The sequence below is a fragment of the Heterodontus francisci genome, chromosome 1 (genome assembly GCF_036365525.1).
Source record: "Heterodontus francisci isolate sHetFra1 chromosome 1, sHetFra1.hap1, whole genome shotgun sequence".
NCBI classification, from domain to species: domain Eukaryota; kingdom Metazoa; phylum Chordata; class Chondrichthyes; order Heterodontiformes; family Heterodontidae; genus Heterodontus; species Heterodontus francisci.
The window spans coordinates 9,821,777-9,846,904 of record NC_090371.1 but is presented as its reverse complement, the minus strand read 5'-3'; the positions used below and the strand labels follow the sequence as shown (position 1 = coordinate 9,846,904).

The 25,128-nt window shown below is 49.2% G+C and overlaps 1 protein-coding gene across 4 annotated transcripts in view; it reads left to right on the top strand.

The window, feature by feature from the left end:
- hspa12b (heat shock protein 12B) overlaps positions 1 to 25,128 on the top strand; it is a 131,957-nt gene that overhangs the window by 86,620 nt on the left and 20,209 nt on the right. For all 4 annotated transcript variants that reach the window (XM_068038619.1, XM_068038533.1, XM_068038359.1 and 1 more), the window contains 3 exons: positions 3,457 to 3,561; positions 4,033 to 4,149; positions 8,106 to 8,277. In XM_068038619.1, coding sequence (XP_067894720.1) covers positions 3,457 to 3,561; positions 4,033 to 4,149; positions 8,106 to 8,277 — 394 coding nt within the window. The remainder of the gene's footprint in view (positions 1 to 3,456; positions 3,562 to 4,032; positions 4,150 to 8,105; positions 8,278 to 25,128) is intronic.

The window sequence follows — 25,128 nt, the reverse complement described above, 5'->3', positions numbered from 1 at the left end:
ATTTATTGTGCAGAGTAAACAGATTATAAACATATAGCTCCTCACTCAAACCCTCCACTAGTCTCAGTATCTGCTTATAAGTGTTCAAGTAAGACCCCAATTAACACCCTCCACCTGCATATAATTAAACAAGTGACACACAATTAACACATTCACATCTTCCTTCTATAATAAAATATTAGATTAACATGTTCAAACAACATTTCAAAATAAATTCGTTATCAGATACAATGTATTACAGTGCGAGACACACCTTCTTTAGCACCTCGAACAATTTCTTTGTACTAGCATTTCTTTTTGTGAAACAATCGGATAGCTGATGACTTGCATCTACCCATTTAAGTTTAGAGATTTCCTTTCTCTCCAGCATTTGTTTCAATCCAGTAAAGTCAATACGTAGTCTTTTCTCACTCACCTTTTTCGAGTGTACATTGTCCCACAAAGAAAGATTACCACATAATATTCAGTGGGTAGCCTATCTTTGGTATGTCCCTTATTTTAGGTGACATTCTGAAGATTTGACAAATAGAACCCCATATCCACTGCCTACACAAGACCAAGTGTTTCTGCAGCTAAAGTACTTTTAATGAGCCTTTTTATTTTCTTAGCTTCCCAAGCTGAAGGACAACATTTCCCATTTGTACTCATCAGAAATATTATGTAACCAGCTGCACTTGAATACCCATCAGCAGATTAGCATGTGAAGCATCACTAAAAATGATTAGCTCCATGTTCTTTGGGTCACCTAAGGATAGGAACTTCAGTACACATTTCTCCAGATTTGGATTTTTAAAATATTTTATTTCCCCTTAAAACATTCTCAACTTTCGCATGTTTCATCATCACACTTAACTCCAGTACATCAAAACTAGCATCAGGTCTAGTTGGAGAGCACAACCAGTTTAATTGACCAATTAAGCTTTGCAATTGCTCAGCCTCTGCTTTATATATATCAGCATCTTTCTGTGATGACCTAGCATGATTAACCAGGATGGGAGTAACACTCTAAATAGGATTGTTGATTTAAAGTTATTCCAGACTTAGTCTGCTTAGTATCTAAAGCTATATATTTAAAGGTTTCATAAGCCTGACTCCCAATCTTGCCCTAATTTTGTTAATAACTTTTCACAAATGCCACAGTAACACCCAATAAGAAATCATCAACATGCATCATGAAGATGCCTGAAAGTTTCTCTTTATGATACCAATAAAACATCGCAGGATCTGCTTTCAGTTGAACACAAACAATTTTCAACAAAACAGATCTCACTGAGAAATACCATACCCTGGAAACATCATTAAGGCCACAGATGCATTTGTTCAGTTTCCAAAGATTTCCTTCTGCATCTGTTCCATTATCAGTCAGAAACTTAGCTGGTACCCCAAGCCCAGATCTTATTAATTTCTCCATAATTTTGCCTTTTAATCATCCTTTTGTCCTTGCTATTTATTATTGTAGAAAGACTAAATCTCACTGCTAGATCTATAAAATGTAGAATGAAAATATTCTTGTCTTTATCCCATACCTTTAAATCCAAGGGAACTACCTCGTTAAAGTCACATGCGGAAGGCGGACAATAGGACATGATGGTGTCCTCCGATACTTTTTACAGATTTCACACTTTTCACTAATCTCTTCTGTTATCCTCGTATACTCCATCAATCACACCTGCAACTTTTAGTAGGGTTTTGAATCTCTGACAAGGTTGAGCAAATTGTCTGTGTAATTTTAAGACAATTTGCTTTATATCTCTGATTCTTATCACCTGATGTCATTTTACACTGACTAGAAGCACTAGGTTTTGTTAAGGGTATACAACAATTCCCTGACAGGGTAAACTGCAAATTCACTGACTTCCCAGAAACTTGCCTTATGCTCCATATTAAGTTTCATTTGTGCCTTTTTCATTGAAGGTTTACTCAACAGTAAAGTTATCTCACTGGAGACTACATCAGGACTGATAAAGTGGCTTACCCCAGCTATTTTACATGGAATTACTACTCTCGTCAGTGACTTCATTGTGTTGTCATCACCAAACCTAAAGCTGATAGTACTCATACTCCTTAACCTTGCATCAATCCTCACTACTGAGTGAATCCAGATAAAATTGTAACCAATCTGTTAAACATACTGCTGATGTGCAAGTACTATCTAATACAGCACAGTTGAATGAATCGCAACTAACACATTCATCACAGGACTAAAACTCTTTGTGACAATTCATTTAGATTCATCAATATCTTCCTCTTCTACCTCAATTCTCTGGGACATGTGTTATTTCAAAGTCTCTGCCCCTTCACTTTGGGCAGTTCATTGCATAATGATACTTTGAGTCACACCTTGGGCATTAAACATTGAGTCCTCCATTCTTTGTGTCACCACAGAATTCCCTGCTTGTTCTACCAGGGCTGCAGGAAATGACTGTTTCCACAGGAATTTTTTCAAGGCAGCAGACATCTGATCTAACTGGGATCTTTGTCCAAGAACCAAACACCAGTCAGAGCCAAGAGCCTGTCCATATGCGACACCCTAGCACAATCTAGCAATTTAAAAGCTAGCACTGAACCAGGGATCTCCAAAATGAATTCCTCAATCTTCTATACAGTCTGTTAAAGTCTATGATATATTTCTCCATTGAATAACTCTCTGTTTTCCCAAATCTATCAAAGTCCAACCATGCCTCATACACATTCAATGGGTCATCTTTCTTGTAAATTTCACCCAAGAATTCTAACAGAAGATCCAACCCTTCATCAGTATCCAACTGACGGGCATTCAGTTCAGAATACACTTTACTTCTGATTTTACTTTTGGTAGGAAGTGATGACACCAAGACCATAACTTATTTCCTCTTTGGTAGAGATGTAATCTGTGTCCACATACCCACTTCGTTCTTCCATTGGTCATATGGTTCAGACTGAGACCCTTTGTTAATTGTGTAACAATTGTTTAATTATATGCCAGTAGAGGGTGCTAATTGGGGAAGAGTATAACTAGAGGCCATCACTATAAGACAGTCACCAAGAAATCCAATAGGGAATTCTGAAGAAACTTCATGCAGAGAGTAGTGAGAATATGGAACTCGCTAACACAGGGACTGGTTGAGGTGAGTTGTATAGACAAGGGGAAGCTGGATAATCACATGAGGGAGAAAGGAATAGAGGATTACACTGATCAAGATAAATGAGGAAATATGGGAAGAAGCTTGAGTGGAGCATGAACGCTGGCATGAGCCGAATAGCCTGTTTCGGTGCTATATATATCCTATGTAATCCTAGCCCCCATTTCCCTCTGTAGAGATCCCACTCTGATGAGCAGAAATACTCCCAACAGTGAAGCAAGTCCTGGGCCGACTAGGAGTGCCAGTAGAGATGGAGCGTTTCCGTCACTTCTCTCTCTGGTTCTGTAACTTTCTATCATGCTGAAATTTTAAATCCTTTGTTTTGTTTTTCCAGGATCTCACCATGGAAACAGAGTTGGAGGCTGTAAACGGGAAGAGGGTGAAAGCTCTCGATGTGTTTGCTCATGCGCTGAGATACTTCCGGAAGCACTCCTTAAAGGTAAGGGAAGAGGCCACAATGGGCTGAACTCTGACCTTCCATCCAGGCTCTGGCTGTCAATCCCAGCTCAGACACACAGGAAAGGAATATCCTCAAACTGTTGGGTCCAGCATCAGATGGGGTCAGAATCCCATCAATCCAGCTCTGAGTGTTGAGGTGGGATTGAGGGTGATGGTGATGGGTGTTTGAGCGAGATGTCAAGGGGTGTTAGATCTGGTGAGGAGGGATTGAGGGATATTTTGAGGAACGGTTGAGGGATATTTTGAGGAAGGATCGAATAAGATGAGGAGGGGGTGAGGGATATGGTGAAGGATATGGTGAGGTGGGAGCAGAGGGATATGACGAGATTGATTTATATGAAAGGGTACAACTGTGGGTTTGATCTTCACCAATGCAAGTTTCTTCTTTCTGCTTTGTAGGGCTAATTTTCTCTTCATATTCTCAAATTGTTTTATGTTTGTACGATGACAGGAATTGAAGGAGCAGTTCTCAATCACACTGGACACTGACGATGTGCGTTGGGTAATCACTGTACCAGCAATCTGGAAACAACCTGCCAAACAGTTCATGAGGGAAGCTGCATATCTGGTGAGGAGTGACACCGGTCAATAATCACACATTATATCAACGAGATCAGAGGGAGGGAGAGATCAGAGAGAGAAAGAAAGAGAGACAGACAGACAGATAGAGATCAGGGCAAGAGAGAGAAAGTTCAGAGAGAGGTCAGAGAAAGAGAGAGATCGGAGAGAGAGAGAGATCAGAGAGAGAGATCAGAGAGAACGATATCAGAGAGAGAGAGATCAGAGAGAGAGAGATCAGAGAGAGCGATATCAGAGAGAGCGATATCAGAGAGAGAATCAGAGAGGATCAGAGAGAGAGATCAGAGGGAGAGATCAGAGGGAGAGATCAGAGAGAGAATCAGAGGGAGAGAATCAGAGAGAGAGAATCAGGGAGAGAGATCAGAGAGAGAATCAGAGAGAGAGAGATCAGAGAGAGTGATCAGAGAGAGAGATCAGAGAGATAAGAGAGAGAGAATCAGAGAGATAAGAGAGAGAGAATCAGAGAGAGAGATCAGAGAGAGAGATCAGACAGAGAGAGATCAGACAGAGAGAGATTAGAGAGAGAGATCAGAGAGAGAGAGATCAGAGAGAGATCAGAGAGAGAATCAGAGAGGATCAGAGAGAGAGATCAGAGAGAGGATCAGAGAGAGAGATCAGAGAGAGATCAGAGAAAAATCAGAGATAAAAAGAGAGAGATGAGAGAAAGAGATGAGAGAGAGATGAGAGAGAGCTCAGAGAGAGCGAGATCAAAGAGAGAGATCAGAGAGAGAGAGATCAGAGAGAGAGATCAGAGAAAGCAAGATCAGAGAAAGCAAGATCAGAGAGAGAGATCAGAGAGAGAGAGATCAGAGAGAGCGATATCAGAGAGAGAATCAGAGAGGATCAGAGAGAGAGATCAGAGAGAGAGACTCAGAGAGAGAGACTCAGAGAGAGAGAATCAGAGAGAGATCAGAGAGAGAATCAGAGAGAGAATCAGAGAGAGAGAATCAGAGAGAGCGATCAGAGAGATAAGAGAGAGAGAATCAGAGAGATAAGAGAGAGAGAATCAGAGAGAATCAGAGAGGATCAGAGAGAGAGATCAGAGAGAGAATCAGAGAGAGGATCAGAGAGAGAGATCAGAGAGAGATCAGAGAGAAATCAGAGATAAAAAGAGAGAGATGAGAGAGAGGAGAGAGAGCTCAGAGAGAGCGAGATCAAAGAGAGAGAGAGATCAGAGAGAGAGATCAGAGAGAGAGAGAGATCAGAGAGAGAGAGAGATAAGATCAGAGAGGGATCAGAGAGATATCAGAGAGAGATGAGAGAGATGAGAGATCAGAGAGAGAAAGAGAGAGATCAGAGATGAGAGAAATGAGAGAGAGAGAGAGATGAGAGAAAGATGAGAGAGTGAGGAGGGAGAGAGAGAGGAGAGTGAGGAGAGAAAGAGAGAGAGAGAGATCAAAGATTAGAGAGAGAGATGAGAGAGAGATGAGAGAAAGAGAGAGAGAGAAAGCCAGAGAGAGATCAAATATCAGAGAGAGAGGGAGGGAGAAAGAAAGAGAGATAGATCAAAGATCAGAGAAAGAGAGAAATTGTGAGAGATCAAAAATCAGAGAGAGAGAGAGAGAGAGAGAAAGAAAGAGAGAGAGCGAGAGATCAAAGATCAGAGTGAGAGAGAGAGATCAAAGATCAGAGTGAGAGAGAGAGAGAGAGAGAGAAAGAGAAAGTGAGAGAGGAATGAGAGAGAGCTGAGCGAGAGAGATGAGATAGAGAGAGATCAGAGAGAGAGAAAGAGAGAGAGAGTTCAAAGATCAGAGAGAGAGAAAGAGAGAAAGATCAGAGAGAGAAAGAGAGAGAGAGAGAGATCAAAGATCAGAGAGAGGGAAAGAGAGAGAGAGAGATCAAAGATCAGAGAGAAAGAGCGAGAGAGAGAGATCAAAGATCAGAGAGAGAGAGAAAGAGAAAGAGAGAGAGAGATCAGACAGAGATCAGAGAGAAAGAGAGAGAGATCAAAGATCAGAGAGAGAGAGAGAAAGAGAAAGAGAGAGATCAGAGAGAGATCAGAGAGAGAGGAGAGAGAGAGAAAGAGAGAGAGCGAGAGATCAAAGATCAGAGAAAGAGAAAGAGAGAGAGAAAAAGAGAGAGAGAGATCAAAGATCAGAGAGAGAGAGAGAGATCAGAGAGAGAGAGAGATCAAAGATCAGAGAGAGAGAGATCAGAGAGAGAGAGATATCAATGGTTGGAGAGAGAGAAAGAGAGAGTGAGCGAGAGAGAGAAAGAGAGAGAGGGAGGGAGCAGAAAGAGATGAGAGAGAGAAAGAGATAGAGAGAGAAAGCGAGAGATCAAAGATTAGAGAGAGAGAGAGAAAGAGAGAGATGAAGGGATCAGAGAGAGTTGAGAGAGAGAAAAAGAGAGATCAAAGATCAGAGAGAGAGAGATCAGAGAGAGAAAAAGAGAGAGAGAGAGAGATCAAAGATCAGAGAGAGAGAGAAAGAGAGAGAGAGAGAGGAGAGAGAGTGAGAAAGAGAGACAGCGAGAGATCAAAGATCAGAGAGAGAGAAAGAGAGAGAGATGAAGGGATCAGAGAGAGTTGAGAGAGAAAAAAAGAGAGAGAGAAATCAAAGATCAGAGAGAGAGAGTGAGATCAGAGAGAGAGAGATCGGAGAGAGAGAGATATCAAAGGTTGGAGAGAGAGAGAGAGAGCGAGAGGGAGGGAGCAGAAAGAGATGAGAGAGAGAGATGAGAGAGAGAGAGAGAGAGAAAGCAAGAGATCAAAGATCAGAGAGAGAGAAAGAGAGAGATATCAGAGAGAGAGGAGAGAGAGAGATCAGAGAGAGAGAGAGATATCAAAGATTAGAGAGAGAGAAAGAGAGAGAGAGCGAGAGAGAAAGAGAGAGAGGGAGCAGAGAGAGATGAGAGAGAGAGAGCAAGAGAGAGAGAAAGAAAGAGAGAGAGATCAAAGATCAGAGAGAGGGAAAGAGAGAGAGAGAAAGAGAAAGAGAAAGTGAGAGAGAGATGAGAGAGAGATGAGCGAGAGAGAGAGATCAGAGAGACATGAGAGAGAGAGAAAGAGAGAGAGAGAGTTCAAAGATCAGAGAGAGATCAGAGGGAGAGAGATCAGAGAGAGAGGAGAGAGAGAGAGAAAGAGCGAGATCAAAGATCAGAGAGAGAGAGAAAGAGAGAGAGAGAGAGATGAGAGAGAGAAAGAGAGAGAGAGATCAAAGATCAGAGAGAGAGAGGGAGAGAGAGAGAGGGAACAAAGAACAGAGAGAGAGAAAGAGAAAGAGAAAGTTTAGTTTTAGAGATACAGCACTGAAACAGGCCCTTCAGCCCACCGAGTCTGTGCCGACCATCAACCACCCATTTATACTAATCCTACACTAATCCCATATTCCTACCACATCCCCACCTGTCCCTATATTCCCCTACCACCTACCTATACTAGGGGCAATTGCTAATGGCCAATTTACCTATCAACCTGCAAGTCTTTGGCTGTGGGAGGAAACCGGAGCACCCGGCGGAAACCCACGCAGACACAGGGAGAACTTGCAAACTCCGCACAGGCAGTACCCAGAATCAAACCCGGGTCCCTGGAGCTGTGAGGCTGCGGTGCTAACCACGGCGCCACTGTGCCGCCCCACAGAGAGAGAGAGAGAGAGATCAGAGAGAGATGAGAAAGAGAGAGATGAGAGAGCAAAGATCAGAGAGAAAGAGTGAGAGAGAAAGATCAAAGAGAGAGAGAGAGATGAGAGAGAGAGAGATCCTCCCTATTTGAAAGTGCCTGTCTGGGCGGAGGGTCGATTTAATCACTGGACCATTTCCGTTATAATTATTGACCTGGGATTTGTAATGAAAACCCAGTTGACAGGGTGTAACATATTTTATCAATATTTCAGGCCACTGATTCTGCAATACTCAGTAACTGAAATGACAGTGTGGTCAGTCTCAATATCTGTTCCATTGTTCTCTCTCTGTCTCTCTCTGTGTTGCTGTCTATCCTGTGCCCAGGCTGGGTTAGCCTCTCCTGAATACCCGGAACAGCTGCTAATTGCCCTGGAACCCGAGGCTGCATCGATCTACTGCAGGAAGCTGCGACTCCACCAACTGATTGACCTCAGCAGAAACGAGGTGACCAATGGATATGGTCCAGATAATCCCATCCTCTCCAGTTTCAGGCAAGGTCAGACATTCCGTTTGTCTAATCACTGCCGTGATCATTTTAAAACCATTTAACAAACTGTTACAGAACAATGCCCACAGCCCTGTAACTGGACAGCTATTTTTTTATTAATTTCCTGGGATGTGGGTATCACTGGCTTGGCCAGCATATGTTGCCCATCCCGAATTGCCCTTGAGTAGGTGAGATGCTGCATCAGTTCATTTTAGGGCTAGGCCATTCAGCCCCTCGAGTCTGTTACACAGGAACAGGAGGAGGCCATTCAGCCCCTCAGGCCTGTTACACAGGAACAGGAGGAGGCCATTCAGCCCCTCGAGTCCGTTACACAGGAACAGGAGGAGGCCATTCAGCCCCTCGAGCCTGTTACACAGGAGCAGGAGGAGGCCATTCAGCCCCTCGAGCCTGTTACACAGGAGCAGGAGGAGGCCATTCAGCCCCTCAAGATCTTTCCACCATTCATTATATTATGGTTGACCTGGACCTCAGCTGTATTTATCTGACTTGCGCTGTATTCCTTGACACAAATTGTACAAGATATTTTACAGACAATCTGTAAGAGGAGTGACTGAAAAGTGGTTCCAAAAAATAGCATTTGAGGGCAATGTTAAAGGAGAAAAGGAGCAAGATATAGGAAGGATTTGAGGGAGGGGGGGTATTCGGATTTTTTGAGGGATAGGCGAGAGTGGGATTAGAATTTAAGGAGGGATTGGAGAAAGTGGGATTAGGATTCAAAGAGGATTGGGAAGAGTAGGGTTAGGATTCAAGGAGGGATTGAGGAGAGTGGGTTAAGGATTCAAAGAGGATTTGGAAGAGTGGGATTAGGATTTAAAGAGGATTTGGAAGAATGGGATTAGGATTTAAAGAGGATTGGGAAGAGTGGGATTAGGATTTAAAGAGGATTGGGAAGAGTGGGATTAGGATTCAAAGAGGATTTGGAAGAATGGGTTTAGGATTTAAAGAGGATTGGGAAGAGTAGGATTAGGATTCAAGGAGGGATTGAGGAGAGTGGGATAAGGATTCAAAGAGGATTGGGAAGAGTGGGATTAGGATTCAAGGAGGGATTGAGGAGAGTGGGATAAGGATTCAAAGAGGATTGGGAAGAGTGGGATTAGGATTCAAGGAGAGATGGAGTGATTGGGATTAGGATTTAAAGAGTGATTGGGGAGTTTGGGATTGGGATTTAGGGAGGGATTTGGGAGAGTGGGATTGGGATTTAAGGAGGGATTGGGGAGTTAGGGCGAGGATGCTTGAAGGCATGAATGCCAATTGTGGTGTGAAGCATAGAAGAGATACACAAAGGGCCAGAATTGGAGGAGCACTCAGGTCTCAGAGGGCTAGAGGGTTGGGAGAGGTTACAGAGATAAGGAGGGGTGAAGGACATGGAGGGAATCAAACATGAGGAATGTGTTGTGGGAATAGACCAGTCTAGTTCAGTGAGAACACTGGTGATGGGAACTGGGATGGGAAAGGGGATTGATTTCTCGGTGGCCTGGCGTCCTGGGAGGGTAGGGTGGGGGGCCGTTCTGTAAACTGGGGTGGTGGGGGACCCGCAGGGGGTCATGGAGTCTGGACATGGTAAAAACACGGGCAGCAGATAGTGCCCATGCATCCCATACCAATGCACAGGACAGGGAGCTGGTGGACAAGGGAGGAATTTAATGGACCAGAGTTTATTAAAAAGCATTTCTTTAATCGGAGAGTTCATTCAGAAAACACAGTTCGGTGAGCAATAAGCAAGAAGGATTTGCATTTCTATAGGACCTTTCGAGACCTCAGAACATCCCAAAGCGCATTACAGCCAATGAGTTCTGGTGATATTGGTTGAGAGATAAATATTGGCCAGGATGGCAGGGAGAAATCAACTGTTCCAATAGTGGCCATGTGATCTTCTACACCATCTGTGAAGGAAGGCAGGACTGTTGTTTAACGTCTTATCCAAAAGACGGCACCGCTGACAGTGCAGCACTTCCTCAGTACTGACTGGCTCGGTAGCACCACTACTGACCGAGCTGGCCGAGTCCTAAAGGATGTATCTGCTAGACTGGGTCTCCGGCAGGTGGTGAGGGAACCAACAAGAGGGGAAAACAAACTTGACCTTGTCCTCACCAATTTACTTGTTGCAGATGTATCTCCATGACAATATTGGTAGGAGTGACCACCGCACAGTCCTTGCGGAGACAAAGTCTTGTCTTCACATTGAGGATGCCCTCCATCGTGTTTTGTGGCACTATCACCGTGCTAAATGGGATAGATTTAACAGATCTAGCAATGCAAAACTGGGCATCCATGAGGCGCTGTGGGCCATCAGCAGCAGCAGAATTGTACTCAACCACAACTTATAACCTCATGGCCCGGCATATCCCCCACTCTACCATTACCATCAAGCCAAGGGATGAACCCTGTTCAATGAGAAATGCAGGAGGGCATGCCAGGAGCAGCACCAGGCAGACCTCAGAATGAGGTGTCAACCAGGTGAAGCTACAACACAGGACTATCTGCATACCAAACTGCGTAAGCAGCATGTGATAGACAGAGCTAAGCGATCCCACAGCCAACGGATCAGATCTAAGCTCTGCAGTCCTGCCACATCCAGTCGTGAATGGTTGTGGACAATTAAACAACTAACTGGAGGACGTGGCTCCACAAATATTCCCATCCTCAATGATGAGGGAGCCCAGCACATCAGTGCAAAAGATAAGGCTGAAGCATTTGCAACAATCTTCAGCCAGAAGTGCCGAGTAGATGATCCATCTCGGCCTCCTCCTGAGGTCCCCAACATCACAGATGCCAGTCTTCAGCCAATCCGATTTACTCCACGTGACATCAAGCAATGGCTGAAGGCATAGGATACTACAAAGGCTATGGGTCCTGACAACATTCCAGCAATAGTACTGAAGATCTGTGCTCCAGAACTTGCCGGGCCCCTAGCCAAGCTGTTCCAGTACAGCTACAACACTGGCATCTACCCTGCAATGTGGAAAGTAGCCCAGGAATGCCCTGTCCACAAAAAGCAGGACAAGTCCAACCCGGCCAATTACCGCCCTATCAGTTTACTCTCGATCATCAGCGAAGTGAAGGAAGGGGTCATTGACAGTGCTATCAAGCGGCACTTGCTCAGCAATAACCTGCTCACTGATGCTCAGTTTGGGTTCTGCCAGGGACACTCAGCTCCTGACCTCATTACAGCCTTGGTCCAACCATGGAGAAAAGAGCTGAACTCAAGAAGTGAGGTGAGAGTGACTGCTCTTGACATCAAGGCAGCATTTGACCGAGAATGGCATCAAGGAGCCCTAGCAAAACTGACGTCAATGGGAATCGGGAGAAAACTCTCCGCTAGTTTCAGTCATACCTAGCGCAAAGGAAGATGGTTGTGGTTGTTGGAGGTCAATCATCTCAGCTCCAGGACGTCACTGCAGGAGTTCCTTAGGGTAGTGTCCTAGGCCCAACCATCTTCAGCTGCTTCATCAATGACCTTCCCTCCATAAGGTCAGAAGTGGGGATGTTCGCTGATTGCACAATGTTCAGTACCATTCGTGACTCCTCAGATACTGAAGCAGCCCATGTCCAGTTGCAGCAAGACCTGGACAACATCCAGGTTTGGGCTGATAAGTGGCAAGTAACATTCGCACCACACAATTGCCAGGGAATGACCATCTCCAACAAGAGAGAATCTAACCATCTCCCCTGGACATTCAATGGAATTACCATCGCTGAATCCCCCACTATCAATATTCTGGGGGTTACCATTGACCAGAAACTGAACTGGAGTAGCCATATAAATACTATGGCTACAAGAGCAGGTCAGAGGCTAGGAAAACTGCGGCAAGTAACTCGCTCCCTGTCCGCCATCTACAAGGTACAAATCAGGAGTGTGATGGAATACTCTCCACCTGCCTGGATGGGTGCAGGTCCAACAACTCTCAAACAGCTCGACACCATCCAGGATAAAGCAGCCCGCTTGATTGGCACCCCATCCACAAACATTCACTCCCTCCACCACCGACACACAGTGGCAGCAGTGTGTACCATCTACAAGATGCACTGCAGCAACGCACAAGGCTCCTCAGACAGCACCTTCCAAACCCGCGACCTCTACCATCTAGAAGGACAAGGGCAGCAGATGCATGGAAACACCACCACCTGCAAGTTCCCCTCCCAGTCACACACCACCCTGACTTGGAAGTATATCGCCGTTCCTTCACTGTCACTGGGTCAAAATCCTGGAACTCCCTTCCTAACAGCACTGTGGGTGTACCTACCCCACATGGACTGCAGCGGTTCAAGAAGGCAGCTCACCACCACCTTCTCAAGGGCAATTAGGGATGGGCAATAAATGCTGGCATAGCTAGTGACGTGCACATCCCGCGAAAGAGTAAGAATAAAACCTTCTGACAGTGCATCATTGCTGCAGGGATGCCCCTCTGACTGTGCAGATTCTCTCGGTACTGCCCCTCCGACAGTGCAGCGCTCCCTCAGTACTGCCCCTCTGTTAGTGCAGCGCTCCCTCAGTACTGCCCCTCTGTTAGTGCAGCATGTACTATAAGGATGTAAAGGGTTAATACTGAAGACAGTGAGAGAGACCCCTCCCACTGTACAGGTGATGATGTAACAGTCACACGAGATAGGCTTGGGAAGAAGAAGATATAACAGCATGAAGGATGCTAGCTTAGGTGGCTTGTGGAGAGTGCATATAGTAATTGTAATTAATAGAGTTGTCAGTTAATCTTTACCAGAGTCTAGGACTTTCTCTGGAACACCCTGAAATGCTACTAATACAAATACAACTAAAACCAACATGGTGACAGCAGTAAAATAATGGTAAAACAGCGGTGAAAGCGACCAGGAGAATTTGAAGATCTCCTCAATTTTGGAAGAAACACCAGGTGAACAACAGAGAAATTTAAAGATAAATATTGGCCTGGTACAGTAAGAAAAGTACTTACCTACAGAAGAGGCTGACAAGAGCTCCACAGCTGTGATGAGTCAGAGTACAGTAATACAGATGGTATCACCAAACAGAAGCGGGGAGACCTGAAAATAGAATCCAGCAATCGGGTGAGTTATGATACTGACGGTCGAGAATCATGTTAAAGCCTTTGAAAAAGCTTGCCGTAATTTTCTTAAGACATCGTGCTTAGAAATAAAACGGGGAAAATTCCAATCCTTCACTTGGGCCGAGCACGAGCATGAGTGCAGGAAACCCCCGAAAAGCTCAAGAACTCCTGAAAAGCACAGGTAACACCTGAAAACAGTAGGGACACCTCCATTAAGTCAAGCAAGCTGAGAAAAAAAACAAAATGAATTTCTCAAACGAAGGCGAAAACCCTAAAAAGTCTATTAAAACAGCAGGGAACTCTCAAACAGCGGGGGGACCTCCTTGAAGGCAACCAAGCCTGAAACAAAGCAAACAAGCAGAATTTCTTAAAGGAAGGGGGACACTCTAAAAAGTCTATTAAAGGAAAAAGTATGGATCCTAAATTGGGAATGCCTAAGAGTTTCTCAGAATCAAGTGGGACCCAATCAGATTCAAAACTGGCTATTAGGGAGAAAATGGTTCCCAAGGTTTAGAATCACTTTGGAACTCCATACAAAATCTGAAGTGGAACAAGTGAACACCCTCCTATATTTAATAGGGGCGATTGCGGACAACGTAATTGTCCAATAAGGAATCAACGAGGCTACCGACGAATTCGAAGAGGTACTCCAAACCTTTGATAAATATTTTAATCTCCGTACCAGTAAAATCTTGGAAAGAACCAAATTTAATAAGCGGGCATAGATGATTGGCGAATCTGTCGACTCCTATATTAATGACCTGTGTAGATTGGCAGAAGGTTGCGAATACAGCGAATTAAAGGCAGAACTAATTAGAGACAGGATAGTCGTCAGCATAGCGGATGAATCCTTGTCAGACCTGTTGCAATCCAAGGAAGACCTTACACTGGAAAAAGTCACTGAAACTGTAAGACAGGCTGAAGTTAACAAACAGAATAGGGACATCCTACAATCTGGAGACAAGCTGTGGATGAGAAGGAGTCCAATGCCCGATCAATTAGTTAGGCCAAAGCCAGGGAAATGCTTTGAGGAACAGAAAAAACATATAAGTGAGAAGGTGCATGACATAGGAAAATGTTGTGGAGCCAGGAAGACCCCCAGATGAGAGCAGTGCCCAGCAAGTAAACTGAGTGTTTTAATTCTGGAAAAACCTGAACTGAAGATGTGCCAGAGCAAAATTTTTTTGCTTAAAGGTACGGAGCAGAAGACCGTCACACAAAGAGCAGTGAATCAAGTACAACAATATCCACAAGAGAAAAACCAGGAGATTCCTTGGGAGAAATCAGTAACCCAGACCAAGATTTCTGGACAGCAGACATCTATGTGATTGGACACTTACGAATTTTGACACAGGGACTAGCATCACGGTATTGTCTGACCAAGAGCCAAGGGTGAAGAGACATTACCTGCAACCGACAGATATACGTTTGCATGGTCCAAGCGGGACACAACTGTGAGTAAAAGGCAAACTCCAAGCAACTCTTCAGCATAAAGGAAGACAACCGGTCGAGACCTTATACGTCTTGCACAATCAAGAATTTTCTTTACTGAGCAGGAATGCATGCTGACAACTGCAGTTGATTGAGAAGGTAACCGAAGTCAAGCAAACAAAGGTAATCAATTCCTTCCAATCATCAGCTGATGCATTATCAAGGGCAACTGTAGATCATCCAACACAGGAAGATGTGAATTTCATATGTGACATAGAGTCATATTCATTACCCACAGCACAAAGTTGGCCAACAAGCACACAGAAGTTGTGAGAAATACGACAAGCGCAGAAGAATGACAAAGAGTGCATTCATATTGAACAATATTGTACACATGTGTGGCCACAAGAAAGTCCAGGAGGGAGAACAATGAAGGCGTTCATGAGTATAGGAAATACTTTACCATAATCGATAACTTATTAGTTTACAACGACAGAATTATTATTCGAACTTCAGTGAGATCTGATATCTTAGATCGATTACACCAAGGCTATTTGGGTATAGCCAAGTGCAGAGCAAGGGCACAATTTTCGGTATGGTATTCTGAGATATCTAAGGATATCGAGACCATGATCAGCAACTGTCAGACATGCGTGATACAGAGGCCAGAACAGTGCAAACCGCTGTGGACTACCCAATTTCCAACTAGACCTTGGCAAAGGCTAGGCATGGATTTATTCATGTTTGGTTGGAAGTCATGGAGAATCATTATCGACTACTTTTCCAAATGGATAGACGCCCGGTGATTACATTCTACAACCACCGAGGTGGTTATCAGAATCCTTACGGACATCTTCACGACACATGGGATTCAGGAGGAAATACTATCAGACAACAGACCACAGTTCACGAATGAATGTTTTACCCAGTTCACTGTGAAGATGGGCTTTCAGCATCTTAGAGGCTGACCGAGGCATCCACAGTCCAATGGTGAGGCAGATCGAGGTGTGAGAATAATAAAATCTTTACTCATGAAAAATGAAGATCTTCCTATCTCACTCCTAGTTTATCGTTCAACGCCACTGCTGTGCAGATTATCACCAATCAAATTACTAATGGGAAGGACATTAAAAACACAGCTTCCATTTTGCCTCAACAATTAATGCCTGGAATGAAGATTCAAGACTATGAGAAAGGTCGAGAAAGAGAAAACCCCTACAGCAGGAAACAAACCCGGAATTACAAAGGGAGATTTCAAGCAAGAGGCTTATCCAAATTAAACAATGGTCAAAATGTTTGGATACATGACCTGGGACGGGAAGGTACAGTCATCCATAAACATGAGGACTATCAGCGATCATATGTTATATGAATGAATGAAGGGAACATACGAAGGAATCAAAGGAATATCATTCCTATTCCGCAAAAGCAACAGCCAACAATCATTCTGCAAGGTCCAGATGAAGAGGAACAAACCCAAACCAAATGAATTACTACACCCCTTGGAAACAAAAAACCAAGTCAGTAACCCAGACTTCCTATGAAGACTACTGATCGTCCCAGACAGATTACAACCAGATCGGGGAGAGTTGTCTAACCTCCGATGAGACTGAATCTGTAAAGTCAGAAACTTGGGGAGAGAAAGAGTATTAGAGAAGTCATAAATGTAAATATGTTTGGAAAAATGTTGGATAAAGACTTGGGGGGAGGGGAGATGTAGTATAAGGATGGAAAGGGCTAATACCGAAGACAGTGAGAGAGACCCCTCCCATTGTACAAGCGGATGATGTAACAGTCACATGAGATAGGTTTGAGAAGAAGAAGGTATAACAGCACGAAGGATGCTAGCTTAGGTGGCTTGTGGAGAGTGTATATGTTTAGTTTAGTTTAGAGATACAGCACTGAAACAGGCCCTTCGGCCCACCGAGTCTGTGCCGACCATCAACCACCCATTTGTACTAATCCTACACGAATTTCATATTCCTACCACATTCCCACCTGTCCCTATATTTTTCCCTACCACCTACCTATACTAGGGGCAATTGCTAATGGCCAATTTACCTATCAACCTGCAAGTCTTTGGCATGTGGGAGGAAACCGGAGCACCCGGAGGAAACCCACGCAGACACAGGGAGAACTTGCAAACTCCACACAGGCAGTACCCAGAATTGAACCCAGATCCCTGGAGCTGTGAGGCTGCAGTGCTAACCACTGCGCCACTGTGCCGCCCTCACTGTAAATAATAAAGTGTTGTTAGTTAACCTTTACCAGAGTCTAGGATTTTCTCAAGAATGCCCTGAAACACTACTAATATAAATACAATTAAACGTAACACACGCTCCCTCAGTACTGCACCTCCGACAGCGCAGCTTCCTCAGTACTACCCCTCCAACAGTGCAACATGTCCTCAGTACTGCCCCTCTGACAATGCAGCACTCCCTCAGTACTGCCCCTCTGACAGTGCAGCACTCCCTCAGTAATACCCCTTTGACAGTGTGGCGCTCCCTCAGTACTGACCCATGGACAGTGCGGCACTCCCTCAGTACTGACCCTCTGACAATGCAGCACTCCCTCAGTAGTGCCCCTTCAACAGTACGGCGCTCCCTCAGTACTGACCCTCGGACAGTGCGGCACTCCCTCAGTACTGCCCCTCCGACAATGCGGCACTCCCTCAGTACTGCCCCTCAGACAATGCAGCACTCCCTCAGTAGTGCCCCTCGGACAGTGCGGCACTCCCTCAGTACTGCCCCTCCGACAATGCGGCACTCCCTCAGTACTGCCCCTCAGACAGTGCGGTGCACCCTTAGTACTGCCCCTCTGACAATGCCGCACTCCCTCAGTACTGCCCCTCTGACAATGCAGCACTCCCTCAGTAGTGCCCCTTGGACAATGCGGCGCTCCCTCAGTACTGCCCCTCTGACAATACAGCACTCCCTCAGTACTGCCCCTCTGACAGTGCAGCACTCCCTCAGTAATACCCCTTTGACAGTGTGGCGCTCCCTCAGTACTGACCCTTGGACAGTGCGGCACTCCCTCAGTACTGACCCTTGGACAGTGCGGCACTCCCTAAGTACTGACCCTCCAACAGTACGGCGCTCCCTCAGTACTGACCCTCAGACAGTGCGGCACTCCCTCAGTACTGCCCCTCCGACAATGCGGCAGTCCCTCAGTACTGCCCCTCGGACAGTGCGGCACTCCCTCAGTACTGCCCCTCTGACAATGCAGCACTCCCTCAGTATTGCCACTCGGACAGTCTGGCGTGGCACCCTCAGTACTGCCTTCTGACAATGCAGCACTCCCTCAGTACTGCCCCTCTGACAGTGCAGCACTCCCTCAGTAATACCCCTTTGACAGTGTGGCGCTCCCTCAGTACTGACCCTTGGACAGTGCGGAACTACCTCAGTACTGACCCTCTGACGATGCAGCACTCCCTCAGTATTGCCACTCGGACAGTCTGGCGTGGCACCCTCAGTACTGCCCCTCTGACAATGCAGCAATCCCTGAGTACTGCCCCTCTGACAGTGCAGCACTCCCTCAGTAATACCCCTTTGACAGTGTGGCGCTCCCTCAGTACTGACCCTTGGACAGTGCGGCACTACCTCAGTACTGACCCTCTGACAATGCAGCACTCCCTCAGTAGTGCCCCTCCAACAGTACGGCGCTCCCTCAGTCCTGACCCTCGGACAGTGCGGCACCCCCTCAGTACTGCCCCTCCGACAATGCGGCACTCCCTCAGTACTGCCCCTCGGACAGTGCGGTGCACCCTTAGTACTGCCCCTCTGACAATGCAGCACTCCCTCAGTAGTGCCCCTCTGACAATGCAGCACTCCCTCAGTAATGCCCCTTGGACAATGCGGCGCTCCCTCAGTACTGACCCTCGGACAGTGCGGCACCCCCTCAGTACTGCCCCTCCGACAATGCGGCACTCCCTCAGTACTGCCCCTCGGACAGTGCGGTGCACCCTTAGTACTGCCCCTCTGACAATGCAGCACTCCCTCAGTACTGCCCCTCTGACAATGCAGCACTCCCTCAGTAGTGCCCCTTGGACAATGCAGCACTCCCTCAGTACTGCCCCTCTGACAATACAGCACTCCCTCAGTACTGCCCTTCTGACAATACAGCACTCCCTCAGTACTGCCCCTCTGACAATACAGCACTCCCTCAGTACTGCCCCTCTGACAATACAGCACTCCCTCAGTACTGCCCCTTGGACAGTGCAGCACTCCCTCAGTAATACCCCTTTGACAGTGTGGCGCTCCCTCAGTACTGACCCTTGGACAGTGCGGCACTCCCTCAGTACTGACCCTTGGACAGTGCGGCACTCCCTCAGTACTGACCCTCCAACAGTACGGCGCTCCCTCAGTACTGACCCTCGGACAGTGCGGCACTCCCTCAGTACTGCCCCTCCGACAATGCGGCACTCCCTCAGTACTGCCCCTCGGACAGTGCGGTGCACCCTTAGTACTGCCCCTCTGACAGTGCAGCACTCCCTCAGTACTCCCCCTCTGACAATGTGGCGCTCCCTCAGCACTGCCCCTCTGACAATGCAACACTCCCTCAGTACTGCCACTCGGACAGTCTGGCGTGGCACCCTCAGCACTGTCCCTCTGACAATGCAGCAATCCCTCAGTACTGCCCCTCTGACAGTGCAGCACTCCCTCAGTACTGCCACTCGGACAGTCTGGCGTGGCACCCTCAGTCCTGCCCCTCAGACAATGCAGCACTCCCTCAGTACTGCCCCTCTGACAATGTGGCGCTCCCTCAGTACTGACCATCTGACGGCGCAGCGCTCCCTCAGTACTGCCCCTCTGACAATGCAGCACTCCCTCAGATCTGCCCCTCTGACAATGCAGCACTCCCTCAGTCCTGCACTGATCACTCTCTCAGTAGTGTTTGTATATGTGGAACTTTTGACTTGAACTCCGTTATTTGACTGATGTGACCAGGGAATGGCCTGTCTGATCGGGACAATGTCCGGCAATTGTCTGCGAGATATATTTAGTCTTGGTCCATTTATGTCATGCAGGGGTTAACGTGTGGCCCCTGAGAGGCTGGGACCAAAATTAGAAGTTTCAACTGAATCAGAATTTCCCTCAGGATACGTTGCCAGGGAAACGCAAGTATCGAACTTCCTGAGTTCGGGAGGTGGGGTCACTGAGCATTGATCCCACGCAGCCTGCTGCCTCGGGAATGCATGTAAAAACATCACTTCCTCTTACATCGCTGTCCGATTCCAGACTGAATCAGAGTCAGGGCTATTTAAGTGAGAATATATCCCTCACTCCCCATCGGCATGTCCCTGCTCCCTCCTCCAATCACCGTGTCCCTCACTCCCTCACCCATCACCGTGTTCCTTGCTCCCTCTCTCATTCCAACCGATTCACCTACTCACCATATCCTCAACTGGGACAGTGTAGAGGGAGCTTTACTCTGTATCTAACCCCATTTTTTTCCCTTTTTTTGAAGGTGACCTTTATACCCCAGTCCGTTTTTATTTCTTTTTGTCGAGGGGGCCTTTATTTCTCAGGCCCCCGTTATATGTATATTCAATAAATAACATTATTAAAAAAAATAAATGAAACAGAACTCAAATTAAAAAGCCATTTGAGGCATCAACGATGCACTCCAGTCCCTGCGGTGCCCACCGGTTGCGGAAGGCCTCAAGCGTACCGGCGGACACCGCATGCTCCTTCTCCAGGGCCACCCGGGCTAAACGTAACCTCGAAGAGGGGCAGGCTGTCAGGGCAGATGGACCCCCTCACCCCACCCCCGACGGCCCGCAGCCTGGACCTGTGAATTGCCACCTTGGCCAGGACCAGGAGCAGATCGACGAGGAGATCCCCCTCCCGGCCCACACCCCTCCTCACCGGGTGCCCAAAGATCAGGAGCGTGGAACTGAAGTGCAACCAAAACATGAGGAACAGCCCCTTCAGATACTCAAAGAGGGGCTGCAACCTCGCACACTCCATATATACATGGAACACGGACTCGTCCAGGCTGCAGAAATTACAGACGGCCTGGGAGTCCGTGAACCTACTTAAAAGTCTAGTGCACGGAACTGCCCTGTGCAACACCCTCCACCCCAGTTCCCCGATGTAAAGGGGGAGGACTCCCGTGTAGAGAGACCTCCATCGGGGTTTCCCCTCGCTGCCAGATGGCAACAGAGACCACCACGGCCGGCTGACGAGGGCGAGGAAGTGGAGAGTGTGCAGGAGCAGCCCGTACAGGAAACCCTTCTGTGCGGTGTGGAATGGCACGGAGGACATTTCTGAGAGTCGGCTCAGGTTGTGCAGGACCAGCTCCTGAGGAGGGTTTCGGGGCCTGGGTCCGATGAGCAGAGCGGGAGTCAGCACGGCCGGGAGCGCTCCACAATCCCGAGCCCCCTCACCACCTGCAGTGAGGGGTTTCTTGGGGGCTTCGGCATCTCCTCCGCCCTTCGGTCCATCCCCGCAGCCGGCAGCCCAGACAGCCGAGGCGCTCTCCTCCGCCGGCGGGTGAGCACCCTGACTGGAGGCGACCATGTTCCAGACTCGGAATAGATCCCGGATAAAGATGGGCAACTCCCTCAGAGAGGCGCGGCTAACGGACTCCACCGGGAGCTGCGTGTCGTCTTGAAGGCAGTGACACTGGCAGAAAAAATACGTCGCCAGCGCACACCATCTGGGAGGACGCTCGACGTACAGGTATCTCTGCAGGGTCCGAAGGCGGATAGTCGCAGCCTGGGTGCGGATGCACACCAGCGACTGACCGCCCTCCTCGATCGGGAGCCTCAGGACCGCGGCAGAGACCCAGTGTTTCCCCTTGCCCCAGAAGAAATCGACGAGTTTCTTCTGGATCTTGGTGGCAAATGCAGGGGGCGGGGCCAAAGTGACCAACCGGTACCACAGCATGGAGGCCACCAGTTGGTTTATGACCAGCGCTCGGCCCCTGTAGGAAAGCACTCGGAGCAGTCCGGTCCAGCGCCCCAGCCGAGCGGTGACTTTCACCTCCAACTCCTGCAGTTTGCCGGCCAGGCTTCCTCAGCGGGGCTAAGGTGGACTCCCAGATAGAGGAGGTGCGTGGTGCTCCACGCAAAAGGTGTCATCTCCTCCGGCAGGGAGTCCACCCGCCACTGACCAACCAGGAGTCCGGAACATTTCTCCCAATTGATCCTCGCGGAGGACGCAGCAGAAAAGATCTGCTGGCAGTCGCGCATCCTCCGCAAGTCAACGGGATCTGTGATTGCGAGGAGCACGTCGTCGGCGTAAGCCGAGAGGACGACCCGCATGGCCGGCTCGCGCAGAGCCAATCCCGTCAACCTCCTGCGAAGCAGGCACAAGAAGGGCTCCGCGCAGATGGTATACAATTGGCCGGACATGGGGCACCCCTGACGCACTCCTCTCCCAAATCGAAGGGGCGCCATCAAGGACCCGTTAACTTTGACTAGACACTCTGCGGCGGCGTATAAAAGTCGGACCCGGGCCACAAAATGTGGCCCGAGTCCGAAAGCGCGCAGAGTCCCGAAAAGGTAATCGTGATCCACCCTGTCGAACGCCTTCTCCTGATCGAGGGAGAGAAAGGCGACCGACTGACCAGTCCTCTGGGAAAGATGGATCAGGTCCCAGACCAGGTGGATGTTGTCCTGGATGGACCGGCCCGGGACCGTGTAGGAATGGTCGGGGTGGATCATGTCGGCCAGCACGGAGCCCAGGCGGGTAGACATAGCCCGGGCAAAGATCTTATAATCCGTGCTGAGGAGGGAGACCGGACGCCAGTTTTTAAGCAGGCGGAGATCGCCCCTCTTCGGCAGCAGGACGATGACCGCCCTGCGCCACGAGAGGGGCATCTCCCCGGTCGCCAGGCTTTCCCCCAGGACCCGCGCGTAATCGTCCCCCAGGACGTCCCAGAACGCCCTGAGGAACTCCACGGTCAACCCATCCAGCCCTGGGGATTTACCCCTCGAGAGCTGCTGGAGGGCACCAGTCAGCTCCGCCAACGTGAGCGGAGCCTCCAATCCTTCGGCGCCCTCCGGGCTGACCTGCGGCAGGTCCTTCCACAAAACTCTGCGCGCATCCTCGCTGGACGGATCCGGAGAGAACAACGCACTGTAATAAGTACAGACCAGGAGGCCCATTCCCTCCGGATCCGTGATGGTGGATCCGTCATCGGCCAGCAGCTCAGCGAACTGCTGACGGAACCCGCGCCATTTTTCCAGCGAGTAGAAGAAGGGTGAGGCTCGGTCCAAATCTTCCAGGATCTGGATCCGCGACCTCACGTACGCGCCTCGGGACCCTATGAGCTGCAGGTCCCTCAGCGTGCCCTTCTTCTCTTTGTACGCCTGCCACAGGGCCGGGTCCGCGACGGCATGACCGAGGCGGGACTCCAAGTCGAGCACTCTCAAGGCGCCCGATCTCGGCTTCCCGCCTCTTGGTCGACCCCTTCGCGTACTCCTGACAGAAGACGCGGATGTGAGTCTTGCCCACATCCCACCATAGCCTCAAGGAGGGGAAGCCCCCCTGCTTCCTTCTCCAGTCGGCCCAGAATCGACAGAACGAGTCCCGAAATCGCACATCCTCCAGCAGCCGGTTGTTAAAGTGCCAGTACGCGGACCCCGCCCGCGTGCGGAGCGGAGTGAACTCCGCCCACACCAGGCGGTAGTCCGAGCACGGCACCAGCCACATGGAGGCCGCCGAGACGCGGGAGACGTACGCCTGCGAAACGTAGAGGCGGTCGATTCGCGACCCCCCTCCTCCAGACCTCCACGTGAAGGCGCTGGAGTCGGGATGGAGATTCCGCCAGACGTCCACCAAGTTAAGGGAGCTGATCAGTCCCCTCAACTTCTCGACCGACGCTTGGCCGCGCTGGGGACTGGAGCGATCCCCCACCTCGAGGGTGCAGTTAAAATCCCCCCCGAGGATGATGCACTCGCCGCTATCGATGGAGCTCAAGAGAGCGGACACTTCTTCAAAGAAGTGCGCTTGCAACGTGCCGGGCCTGGGCGCGTACACGTTCACAAAGTGGAGCAGCACGCTACCCAGGCGAACGGCAAGGTGGAGCAAGTGGCCGGGCACTAGCTCCTTGACCCCCAAGATCTCCGGCTGAAAAGTCGGGGCCAACAAGATAGCCACCCCACTAGAAATAGGGGTGAGGTGACTCATGTAGACCCCACCCTGCCACTCCAGGAGCCAGGTGGCTTCGTCTCCCGGAACGGTGTGGGTTTCCTGCAGAAAGCTCACCGCGTATCTCTCTTCCCTAAGGACTGAGAGATTGTGAAATCTGCGGTGAGCCCCTCTGCTGCCATTGATGTTGAGGCTGGCTATGGTTATCTTCATGTCAAAGGTAATTAAAACCCGTCACCAACAGCTCACTGTGAGGAGGGAGTGGAAGTGCACCTGGCCTTCCACTCCCCCAACAACCCATTGAGGAACACATTAAAACGGCGCCTCTCAACCAGTTTCACGTCCGCGCGCTTGCCCGCTGTCTTAAGGGCGGCACGGACGGACTGTATGATCAGCGCCAGATTCGACCAACGGTCGAGGGCCAGCTGAACTTTATTGCGGCAACCTCTGCAAGCCGCGAGGAAATCCCGGAGTTCCGCCGTGGGGATGAGAGGAGATTCGGTGGGAGGCACGAGGGACTCCACCACCTCACTGGCGATGGAATCAAGATCATCCTCCGTGCCCCGCACCGAATCCCCATCCTCCTCCGGGTCGTCACCGCCAGCGGCCGACACATCCACCACACACTGTGGGGCGGACGTCCCGGCCGCGCCAGCTGGTCCCGCCTCCGTCACGATCCCACCCCCAGGATCGATGGCGGAGGAGTCCTCTCTGGGTTCTATTGTGAAACTGGAGCCTGTAGGCACCAGCGGTTCAGGACCCCCCTCCACCTCCATCCCCAGGGCAATGAGTGGTCCAGGGGAGACAGAAGTTCCGGATTCCGGGAAACCAGCCGGAGCCGAGACTGGAGGCGGAGGGAGGAGGCTATCTCCCGCTCCGCCAGCACCCACAGGCCCAGCAGATGGGGCAGCATTCTCAGTTATAACTGGGTCGGGTGTCTCCTGGTTGGTGGTGGACTCCGGCTGGGAGGCCCGACCCTCTGGGGCCTCGCCCTCCCCTTCATTCAGGGCACCCGACCCAGTAGCAGTGGCAGAATGGGCGGCGTCCCCAGGCTCCCCCACCACAAGCAGGGCCCCACTTACTCCTTCAGGAGGGGCCTCAAGTACCGGGGCCTTCCCCTCCCCTCCATCCTGAGGAATAGGGAGCTCCTGCCCGGACTTTGCAGCCTTGGTGGTGGTGGTAGGGGAAAACTGGGGACCCGAAACAGGAGACAGCTCCCCTCCAACAGATGGGCCCTGCGCCTCAGGGCCCCTTGTTACCTCTGTGGAGGG